Genomic DNA, 11,982 nt, shown 5'->3' on the forward strand with positions numbered 1-11,982 from the left:
ATTAGGCAGTTATTTATCATCACTTGAAATGATTTTCAAATTATCTATGATGGATTATTTGAATGAAACCAACAATTCCATTGCTAAAAGTCGCTTTTTCGTAAGAATCAGTCTTTGGACCTATTTGCGCCATGTATGTAATCAGATCCGTTAATCCAAACAACGTTCACAACTAAGGTTGAAAGCCGTTGAGATTATTTTCGACGGATAATCCTAAGCCCTTGATCTATAAGCTTCCTTTAGGATTATAGTAATAAAATATAAGCTGCTGATTTTTTTTTGTTCTTTATCGCATGGGATGTCCGTGACCAAAATCATGTTAGTTGACTGCATCAAGATGTTCTCGGCTGAAAATATCGCAATCAAACTGCAAGACAGGGCTTAATCCAGGCTTCACTATGCAGACCTTCATCAAAGCTTTTCTTGGTAACAAACTATTTTCTTCAAAACTTCCAAAACCCAACAAAGAGGACACAGCAATCTCTTCTCCAGGACTATATCTTCTTAAGACAACATCTTGGGAATGAGAGGCATCCCAATCCAAAACAAAATCCCCCAAAGAGCCACTTTCATGGTTCTGCAGAGCATACAAAATTCAGGATTATAGTATTTGGAAGGCTCATTAATTCTGAAGATATGTACCTATTAACTTATTAATTCTGAACAGATATACCTATTTACCTATGATTTGGCCGACACTTCGAATTTATTGCCGACTCACGTGTCATGTCGTGTCCGACACGACACGCGTCCACACGTGTCGACACTCCTTTGGACATTTTTACTTATATTGCTGTAAGTGTTAGACTTAATGTGGGTGTGTGGACATATTTTTGTACCGTGTCAAGTGTGACATTCTGATTTTTATTGAATATTCTGTTTACGTCATTTAGACAACTCGTATCCATGTCAAAACTGGACACACGAATCCATATCCACAAATCATTATTACATATACTTTCTATTTTAGCCGTGTCCCCGTTTCTAAAGTTTGGGGGTTTGCCGTGTCCGACACTTGGTGTCTGTGTCGACACGTGACACTTGTGTCTGTGTCTACACGCGACACTTGTGTCCGTGTCCACAGATCATAGCTATTTACTCATGTTACTAAAGATGATTTTGTAGGGTCACATAAAATGAAGTTGCATCCAGTAAATCCTCTAACTATTCTTCTTCTTCTTTTTAAATGATTATCCCCTAACCATTCTTTGGAGATTGTTGAGTTGAGATGGGAAATTGGGCCAGCAAACTGAGGCATTACTAATAAAGCGACCAAATGGCTGGCGCAAATCAGGAATCACTAAACAAGCCTTGTCCATAGGTCTAGTTAGAGGGTTAGAGAGAATAATAATAGAAAATGCCTGCAATAGCAATAGTAATAGCAGAATCAAGTTGTATACTAGTTAATGTTTTGCTCTTGAAAGTTCTCACTTTCCATTCAAATGAAATTATCAGCAGAGGAACTAGATGACAGAGTTTCAATGAAGAATGGAAATTCCCCACAATAGAACTAATCAATTTTTTTGTTAATGAATAATCCAGTGTACAACATCTAAATTGGATCACAAACTACAGTGAAATGATCACTGTCGAATTAGATGACGCAAAACTAAGGTGTGCTAAAAATAAAAATAAAAGCCTTAGTTGTGCTATAGATGCAGATCTGCCTAGTGGGTAATAATGACCAATCCCATTAAATCCTGAGTTGAACACCATAGACCCAGAGTATGTGTTGGACATTTTGAAACTCTCCTCTTCTTTTTTTCTTTATTTTTCTCATAGAATAATGAGATAAAAACATGGCATTAACCATCACCATGAGGAACTCAAGCACCAAAATACTAGTTCCAATCACTTTGAAAGTATAGTCTCCATTGAAAGAGATCTGGATTTGCAGAGTTCTTATGAATGGAGAGACTGTTATTAGGTTTTCTACAAATGCAATTTTCTTGAAGAGTTTAAGAGATGAGGCTCAATTTTGTAGGGTTTCTGAGAATTCTAAAGTTGGGTTTTGCTTTTTTTATATTACCTGAAAAGGGTTAGAAGATTTCTCGTGTTTGAGCTCCGATTGCAAGGCTTGAACCAAATACCCTTCTCGGACCGTCCGGTAGTTCCGGTGTAAGAAACTGAGCAACCTTGGCGGCGTCATTGGGAAGAGGTGGCGTAGGTAAAGAGACAAGAGATTAGGCTGAATTTAACTAAAAAGGACTAGGAAATGATACTCTCACCATCGTATGTTTTGATACTAGCACCCCTTTCCTTGTTTTTTTTTTGGAGAATTTATATGATGGGTAGGTAGCCGTGAAAACACGTGAAGTCTAAAAAAAGTAGGTGCGGCCCACTTTTTTTATGATCCAAACCGTTCATCTGCTTGGACACAACGTAAATAGGTTGTTCCCAAAAAATCATTTCCATAGGATTATCCTAACCCTCCAATCTGAACCGATCTGAATATGGAGATTTCCAATTTATGGAAACTTCTATAGATCGGAGGGTTAGGATCATCTTATGGAAATGATTTTTTAGGCACAACCTATTTATGTTGTGCCCAAACAGATGAACGGCTTGGATCATAAAAAAAAGTGGGACGTACCAAGTTTTTTTAGACTTCACGTGTTTTCACGGCCACCCATCATATAAATTCTCTTTTTTTTGAATGGCAAGTGAAAATTCATTGAAGGCTAGACAGAGGAGGTGCCAAAGAGTACAAAATAAAGGAACAAGATCAAGATAAAATTACGGAAATCATAGCTACTAGGGATGAAGAAAATAAAAAAGCTCAATATTATGCCTAAATACACCCTCTCTAGCGAGTTTGCCAGCCTCTGCATTCGTGGAACTCTGACGAGGATGAAGGAGATCAAAGAAGATCCAACTCTAGAGCGCCGAATTTCCAAGGAGCAGTACGCGAGCCTCTTAGCCACCTAATTACATTGAGACTTCCGCCTCATTAGTGTTAGTAGCTACGTGCAAACATCCTATCCTACCAGAACGTTCCACCATACCTTATCCTAGTAATAATAAATATTCAATCTTTTTTTAATTTCCTAAAAAGTAGCAACAACCAAACCCATCCCTAAGTTGCACGTCGCATTCCACCCCTCTTGGAATCAATCATGTGCTCAAGGTTGGAATTAACCGTTGGCCGCGAAAGATTTGCGCAGAACCTTTCTAAATTATTCCCTCTTCTCTTTTTCTTTTTTCTTTCGTCGCTGCCTTTCTTCTCTTTGTCTTGCGATTAGTCACCAAGTGTTGAGGAAGCTTCATTTTCAAGTCGATCTGATCGTGTTTTTCATCAAAGCTCAATCGTCATGCTTGTTTGGAACAACTACGATTTTGGCGTAGGAATGGTCATGGATGGGAATCTTCTTGATGGTGTATAGGTCAAGAGGGGCGACGACTTTGCCGAAATTGACGACGCTTCTTTTTTGCATTTTTCTTTCCTTCTATTTTCATTCTTTCTCCCTTCTTTTCCCCTATTTTTCTATTTCGACGTCTCTTTTTCATCGTGTAGGGCTTCTCAATCGTCATGTTGATTTTTTTTCAAGCCTTCTACAAATAGTTGTTGTCCTTCTACCATTTTCAAAACTGGTGCTTTAATCTTTTCCAGATCTTCATGTATGGATTCCCATGGTGAAAGATCGATGGCTCTGATACAACTTTTTACGAATCTAGATCGATTCGCAACGCGATTGATCTTCTTAAAGGGAAGATCGGCCTCTTGATCCACTTCGAGGGAAGGATCAATCCTCCTTTGTGCACAAGACACGTTTTGGAACAAGTTTTTCATTTATTAAGCAAAAAACATCAATTACAATCCACCTTATAATGACTCTCCTAACTACCAACAAAGTAGGAATAAAACCTACAAAATAGGAAACTAAGATTATGTGCAAACATCCTATCCTACCACAACGTTCCACCATAGCTTATCCTAGTAACAATAAATATTCAATCTTTTTTTAATTTCCTAAAAAGTAGCAACAACCAAACCCATCCCTAAGTTGCACGTAACATTAGCCACACCTATAGGGCCACTGAAAGCCCATATTACTACTTCATTCTTCAAAGACCTCCAATCTCCTCAGGCCTCTGATTCCCCAAACTTGAGCCATCAAAATTAAGTTTGACAATCCCATGGGAAGGAGGGGAACAAACTTGGATAACTTTGGGATTGTTACTAGATGCCTAGCAAATCACTTTCAAACAATGCCAGAAACCATATGCTGATACAAATATGAAACTTTCTAAAGTTTGCACCCAATATATGGTTAAGGCAATCACCTTATTGAATGGGAATTGGACCCCACCCGTACAGCCGGGTAGACCCGTGGGTCACCCGATTTTTTTTTCTATTTTTATTCCCACACTACAATAGGATGATCCAAACCATCCATGTGGTGGGCCATAACGTAAATAGGTTGTGTTCAAAAGATCATGTCCATAGGATGATCGTAGCATGGAGGAATTGCATATTATTATTTGTGGAAACCTCCGTAGATCGGAGGGCTAGGATCATCCTATGGAAATGATTTTTGGTGGGTGACCTATTTACTGTGTGCGGTTTAGATCATCCATCCTATTATGTGGTCAATACAGTACTTTTTGAAAGATATGGGCCTATAAGGGCTTACACCATATAAAATCTTGTTCATTTGTGTTTTTATGGGCACCTGTGGGTCCATCCGGCTCGGCCACCCGATCCGAACAACAATTTGCTCAACTCGACCCGACCTGAGTTCCAACCCAACGAGATTCAACCTGACTCGACCTGAGGAACCCTTTTTGTTCAACCCGAACCCGAGTTCAACCTGACCCAACCCGAGATTTTAACCTTAAAAAATAAAAAATATTAAAAATGTCAGGTTCACTCGGGTCGGGTTGCCAAAGCCCTCAATTCGAACCCGACCCGAACTCAACCCGGGTTGAGAAACCCGAACCCGAACCCGACCCGAACTCAACCCGGGTTGAGAAACCCGAACCCGAACACGAACCGATCCGACTTTTTGCCGGGTTGAACCAGTCGGGTTCGGGTTGAGCCCGCCCAAGTTGCACCCCTGTAGTACTACTACTACCGTGAGAATGAACCGTGAAGAGAGAGAGAGAGAGAGAGGGCTGTGCGAAATTTTGTCATTTTAAAAAATTTAAAAGAGAAAAATAACGGATTGGTGGCACTATGACCTCGGAGGAAAATCCGACCGAAGAAGAGTGGTCCGGCGGGCATTGAAAAACCGTTCTAATATTTACATCGGATTTTAGAACTGTTTTCCGAAGGTTGCTCTCTTGACTTTTCTCCGATATCTTATTGGCTGGATTCTTGCTAGTGCTGGTTGCATCAATCTGCAAGAGGTATGCTAGGTTTTACATTGAAAATTTACCCTAATATTGCCCTGTATTAGAATTTTAATCTTTCAATAGCGTATCTTACTTAGCAGATCTGCATTATTTCCTTTCAATGCATTTTAGTTCTATTTTTGCTTTGAATTATTTGCCCTAATATTACCTAGATTGGGGATTTTATGATGATAATTGGCATTGCATTCACTTTTTGGCATTTTTCTCATTGGATTCATGTTTTATCTGGCATTTTTGCACTACTCTTGCCCTAGGATATTGACATACTAGATTGATCTATATTTCATTCTATCAAACAATTTTCTTATAATTTATTGTCGAATTCTTGTTTTAATAATAATTTATAGTCTTATTCTTGATTTCTGGGAAATCGATTTGATTGGTGGAAGGTTTTTTCTTGAATGGTTTTCTTTGAAAGTATAGGTGAAGAAGGGTTTTTTGGTTATATGTTAGGGTTGGATGTTTTGATTTTTTTATCTAGCTGTTGCAAAAATAGGCATCATCTCTTTGATTGGAGAAGCTTAATATGCTTACAACACTGTTGCAGATTTGTAAGTCAAGGAATTCTACAATTTCAGATATAAGTGCTATTATGTGCTAATTATTCCAACCTCTAATCTTTCAATAAATTGGTTTTTAGTTTCTTATGCTTTTAATATAATTGACTTACATGCCATTCAGATTTTATTTTAAGGCTCATTGAAATAGTGCACTCATCAATTACATTTTTCCATTTGGCTAGCATAAGAATGCTTTTTGCTTCTGTTTTCTAATTAGCTATAGTGGGATGTAATCTACGACCCACTAGTTTTTCTCTACCGAATTGTTTGTCTATTGATTCAGAACCTGTCAAAAGACCGTGCAATAAACATGGGCATGTCATCTGCAAATAAGATGTGAAATGGGTTAGCCTTCATCTTCTGCTTCTCACTGGTTTCACTTAGTTAAGCCCTGGTTTTATGTTTGGTTTAGATTTTTTAGATTTAGCTTTTGTTCAATATTAGCTCTGTTCAAGTTCTGTTCAGTTCTAGTTCAAGTTCTGTTCAGTTCTACACACGAAAAATCTGGTGGTAGCTACCCTTGTGAGGTCCCATCTACACTCTGAATCCTCTGAAGAAGATCATGGAACACCAGTTGCTAAGCTACTCTCAGATTCGGAGGAAGAAGCTTCAGATGCAGATTCCCATCGCCGTCTCCTTTGCCAACCTAAATAAGGATTGGTCTCCTGGACTTCAGCAAGTTCCACTCAAGGAAAGAGGAACTTTGGTGGAAAATGGAAATCCTGCTCCATTGGTGGAACCAACTCCTTTCTTGGATGCTTCCTCTGTGGGGAAATCTGTTCTTTTGGAATCATTGGCAAAAAGATCAAATGAAGAAGGGTCACTGAGTTACATCTTACCCGAGCAATTTGATGAGAAACTTCAACATTATCCTTCATTCAATTCGTCCTCGACAAGCTGAACAATGTCACTCCCAGTGAAAAACTTCTCAGCTTGTGCAATCTAAAGGCATCGATGACTCTTTATCCGTGAAAGAGAAAACAGAAATCTTCAAGCTTATTGATGCTGAGCTATCTCAGTCTCCTTCTTCTAATGAATCTAACTCCTCATCCAGTAAGAAAGAGAAGAATAAGAAAAGCAGAAAGAAAGCAAAGTCTTTCTTCCAACAACACATGGTAGAAGAGAAGGAAATTTTTTCTAGCTGTGAGGATAGAGTTAAGCGGCTCCTGGTTGCAGCCCCCATTGAAATTGCCAAAGATCATTCGAATACCATGTTTCTTTCATCTGGTTTGGGTAAAACCACTCAGACCTTCTAAAGGGCCTTTTGAAAGATCATTTATGAAGCCCTAGAGCTTTTACTCTTGAAATCAAAAAGGATTCTTCTTCTTTCTCTTGTGCATTTACTTCTTGTCAAGAGGCATTCCAAAGAGCATTGATTTGTAATCTTTAGGAGTGATTGTGAGCTTTGAGTGTTGTGTACTCGCTTTTACTAGGCTTTGGGAGCTTTCTTCTTTAGTTTTATTTCTTGTATTTACGGAGAGGAGTTATACCTTTCGAGGCGGTGTGAAAGAGGGTTAACGTCCTTCGAGGCGGTTCTTGCAAAGAAGGTTTGTTCCCTTTGTAGGTGGCATTTATTGTAAAGCCTGCAGATTCGGCGTGTGGAATCTCACAATAGCAAAGGAAAATTCCAAGAAAAGACCAAGTACTTGGGTAGTGGAGTAGGTCCGTTTGTGACCGAACCACTATATACCGTTGTGTGGTCTCCTCACTCTTCATCTCTCTCTTTGTGGTGTTTTGTAATATCTTTCTTTTATTTGTAATATTAATTGAACAAGGGTTAGAACAACCTTGGATTAATTTCAAACTCCCTTGTAGGTTAAGAATTTTTTTAAATTACCCAATTCACCCCCCTCTTGGGTTGCCCTATAGGATTTCAATTCCTTTGAAACATCTGCCTGCCTTAGTTTTGCTGATTTCTGCATTTCCTTCTAGTATATAGTTAAAAGCTGGCCTGGAGGGATAGAAATCTGCTCTTTCACCAAAGTGTGAAGATTCTTCTTACCAGATTTGAAGGTGATATTCATTGAAAAATTTCCGGCCATGGTTACTACTACCATGTTTGAAGCTTGGGGTGTGAAGACGATCTCATCTTCCTCAATATCTTCCTGGATAATTTTTTTTGACTAGTTCCTGCTTCCTTCTTATCTTAGAAGAGATGCTTTCTAATTCATTTAGGGGATTGTTTTGAGATGGAGTGACATTGAGCTCTCAATCTCTTTCAACAATTCCATTTTTTCTTGTAATGACATTTCTGGTGGGGTTGTTAGCAGTTCTTCTCGTTTTCCTTCATTATCTATCTCCTTCAGGTTCTATACAGTTCTTCTCGTTTTCCTTCGTTATCTATCTCCTTCAGCTTCTACATCCTTTCACTTAACACTGGGGGGTTGGTAGATTGGATCTTATGTCTAATGAGTTGAGCTATAGAAAGTGTTGGGGGAGAGGATGACTAGGGGGGTCACTGTCATCTTCCTCCATAAGTAATGAATTGAAAAAAGAGCTATGGAGTAGACATGAGAGTATCTACCAACTGAAATGAGAAGATGATAAGAGAAATCAGAGACATAAGAACCCTAAAATCAACTTTCTGGAATGGAAGTAAACTTAAGAACCCTAAAACCCTCAGTAGCTCAATACAAAGTACAGAAGCAGAGAACAAACCCTAACATAGTTGACGAAGTCTTAGGAAATAGGGAATTTAGGGTTTCTGAAACTTACTACTCCGGATTTGTGGTGAGAATATCACGAGATTGGAGGGATTATAGTCGATTCGGAGAGGCGCCCTTTTCAGCACTAGGGTTTCACCCCCCAATCGCCTCAACTTTTCAGCACTGAGGCCGCTTTACTTGAAAAGAAAATGTTTCTCTGCAAACCTTCTCCAATCTCCCAATCTCTAAGTAAAATAATCCCTTTTTATGTTTCCCAAAACCCTAGGAAAACCCTCTCCATGGCTAGGGCAACGTTGAGGGAGAGAATGAAGAGGATCCAAAGATCCGCTTTTTGTAGCAACCTTAACACAATTGTCTTCATACTTTTTCTTCTTGTTATGTATTTCTCTAGTTATAGATAGAGGAATAGGGTTTCATCCCCCGTTTCAACTATAGTGCATCTTTATATATACATGAGTGGAAAATCAACCAAGGATTAACCATGGCATCCATGATGTTAGCCAAGAATTGCACTTCTACAAACTCGATTAATACATAGAATATTAAACAAGAAAGCTTTCAATTGTGTTAAATGGATCCATCACTAATGCGGGTGCTTAAGAGGGAAGAAGGAGAAAATTAGAACACAAGAACACAACTTAGAGAAGAAGAAGAAAATGGGAGCAAAGCTCAACCCAATTGATATTCCATCAATTACATAAGTTTATCAACATCCAAAATCCCCTCTCAAGATAGTTTCTAACTCTTTAAATAAAATAAAACCAAAGCAAATTCGTTCAAGCTCCTCCACTAGCTAGCTTAGGGACTAACATAACATTAATTGCATAGGAACTCACTAACTTTGACTGTTTAGGGAACCCACAGACACAGTCCATCAAAACTATCATAACTTTCTACTCTCTTGTCCAATTTTCAAGCACAAATACTTGTTGGAAAGATCTCAAAGAGACCTACAACTTTGTAGTTTACCACTTTCCATAATTCTTTCATTTAGAAGCTCAAAAATCAGGTTCAAAACAGGCCAGCAACATTAATGAGGGACTGCACCATGGAACTCCACCAAAACCACCTAGGCATGACATGGCTACCATGTTGGCACTGCATCATTATTTCCGGGTGAGAAAGAACTAGCCCATGAGTTCTCATCAAGCTCTCCATGATAAGTTGTCAAGTCTTAACATTGAAATTGGGTGAGTATTAATATTTGGAGGGAGCTTAACCTTGAATGCACTATCCCCAATTTTCTGAAGCACTTGAAAAGGGGCATCCACACGATCTTGAAATTTGCTAAACTTCCTTCGTTCAAGAAAACTCGCCCTCGAACCTTGAAGTATCGACGGATGATCATCAATTGAAACTTCCCAAGATCAAACTCCGCTTCATAATCTCCATGAAGAAGTGATAACTTGTCTAGATTTTGAACATGTTTGAATATATAAACGTCAACTGTGAGCTTCAATCTAGGATCGAATAAAAATGGATCGATGTAATTGGGTGAAAAATTGATGTAATATTTTTCCATTCACCCATCACTTCAATATCCATCGGTTCACCTAATATGCAATTGGATACAATTTCTTTGGTGATGAATTCATTGAATTGCCGTTGAAGTTCCTCATACTCCTCGTTAGTTTCAACAACAAGTAGAGCATTGAATTTACCATTATCACTAGTCTCTTGATCAAATTCGTTCTTGGAAATAAAAAAGTTACTCTCATTTCCTTTCTTGAACCATGCAATCCGATACTGCTTTGGATGTTGTTCGGTTTTGAGTTTGTGCTTGTTCACCATTTTATGAGATACGATGTTCTCAGAACTCCCACCATCAATCACAATGGAGCAAACCTTGTCATGAGATTCGCATCGAGTCTTGAAAATATCGGAACGAAGCCAATCATCATCGGATTCAACCTTTGGTGTAGCAAGTGCTCTTTGGATCACCAAACTTTCTCCTTCAGGTTCGATTTCTACATTTTGTATGCCATCTTCCTCATCATATATGGGTTGATTTGAATAGTCAATAAGATCCTCATCATATATGGGCTGATTTGAATCATCAATAAAATTATCATCATTTTCTTCATCACCGAAGGCAACTACTTGCCTCTTTGGACAATCTTTGAAACGATGGCCAACTTGACCACACTTGAAACAAGCATTTGAATTGTTGGGACGATTGGGCTGATTTCCAACTTGATATGTAGGGGCTGATTTTGTAGAATTTTTGTTAAAATATTCGGACCTTGACTTTGTACCTCCACCATGTGAAGATTCACCTTTAGAAGAAGGATAGAGACTACAAACATCCACATACTTTTTAGCACCACAACGAAAAAGCTTAGCCTCCACCTTCAAGGATAGTTGATAAGCATCATTGACGCTCAATGATCCGTGCATTTTCACCTCATCACGAATGGAAAACTTCAAACCATCAACATACCTTGCCACAAGTTGATCTTCACCCTCTTAAATATCATTACGAGCCATGAGTTTGTAGAATTCTTCGGTGTAGTCCAACACACTCTTGGATTCTTGGCGTAGGTTGTTGAATTGAGAAAAGATAATTTGGGAAAAATCTAACGGAAGAAATTTCTCCTTAAGCCTTGACTTCATTTTCTCCCAAGAAGAGATCTTACGCTTTCCTTTGCGGATTCTCATCTCTTGAACCTTATCCCACCATGTTGAAGCGTAGCCACGAAGCCTTGTAGCCACAAGCTTCACACGTTGGCTTTCAGGTGTCTCCTTGTAATCAAAGAACTTCTCAATGGCACTAAGCCATTCAAGAAACTCTTTGGGTTGTAGACGACCATGGAACTCCGACAAGTCAATCTTGACGGTGTCGAAATCACGATAGAACCTTCCCAACCTACCTTCTTCACAAGTATTGGCGAAGGGATTCACATCGGATTCATCACTAGAACCTCCATGGCTTGATCTACCACGCTCACTACGAGCCTCTTGGCGTTCAAGTCGCATGGTAAGTTGTTCAACTTGTCTTCGAAGTGCTTGAAGTTCATCATCTCTTTCATCTCTCAAATCTTCCATCATTTGGTTACCATGCCTTCCTCTACCTCTTCGTGCCGCCATGAAAATCAAATCGAAGCTAGCCCAAGAGAGTAACGTTAGCTCTGATACCAGATAATGCAGGTGCTTAAGAGGGAAGAAGAAGAAAATTAGAACACAAGAACACAACTTAGAGAAGAAGAAGAAAATGGGAGCAAAGCTCAACCCAATTGATATTCCATCAATTACATAAGTTTATCAACATCCAAAATCCCCTCTCAAGATAGTTTCTAACTCTTTAAATAAAAGAAAACCAAAGCAAATTCGTTCAAGCTCCTCCACTAGCTAGCTTAGGGACTAACATAACATTAATTGCATAGGAACTCACTAACTTTGAC

The 11,982-nt window shown here is 38.9% G+C and overlaps 1 protein-coding gene across 1 annotated transcript; it reads right to left on the bottom strand.

Annotated features, from left to right (window-relative positions):
* Positions 1-319: 319 nt before the first annotated feature.
* On the bottom strand, positions 320-2,161 carry LOC143867441 (uncharacterized). The gene is made up of 2 exons (XM_077376087.1): positions 2,030-2,161; positions 320-577 (listed from the first exon to the last, which is right to left on the bottom strand). The coding sequence occupies exons 1-2, from the start codon at positions 2,147-2,149 to the stop codon at positions 320-322; spliced, it is 378 nt and encodes a 125-aa protein (XP_077232202.1). The 5' UTR covers positions 2,150-2,161.
* Positions 2,162-11,982: the final 9,821 nt, after the last annotated feature.

This window comes from Tasmannia lanceolata, unplaced genomic scaffold, assembly GCF_043159265.1.
Source record: "Tasmannia lanceolata isolate RefF3 unplaced genomic scaffold, GAP_Taslan_0.1 ptg000240l, whole genome shotgun sequence".
Taxonomy (NCBI): domain Eukaryota; kingdom Viridiplantae; phylum Streptophyta; class Magnoliopsida; order Canellales; family Winteraceae; genus Tasmannia; species Tasmannia lanceolata.

Bases quoted from the DNA above. Each gene is read 5' to 3' on its own strand.
- LOC143867441 (XM_077376087.1), bottom strand. From the start codon at position 2,149: ATGACGCCGCCAAGGTTGCTCAGTTTCTTACACCGGAACTACCGGACG. The intron at 578-2,029 runs GTAATATAAAAA...TATGCTCTGCAG, and splicing joins AATCTTCTAACCCTTTTCAG to AACCATGAAAGTGGCTCTTT.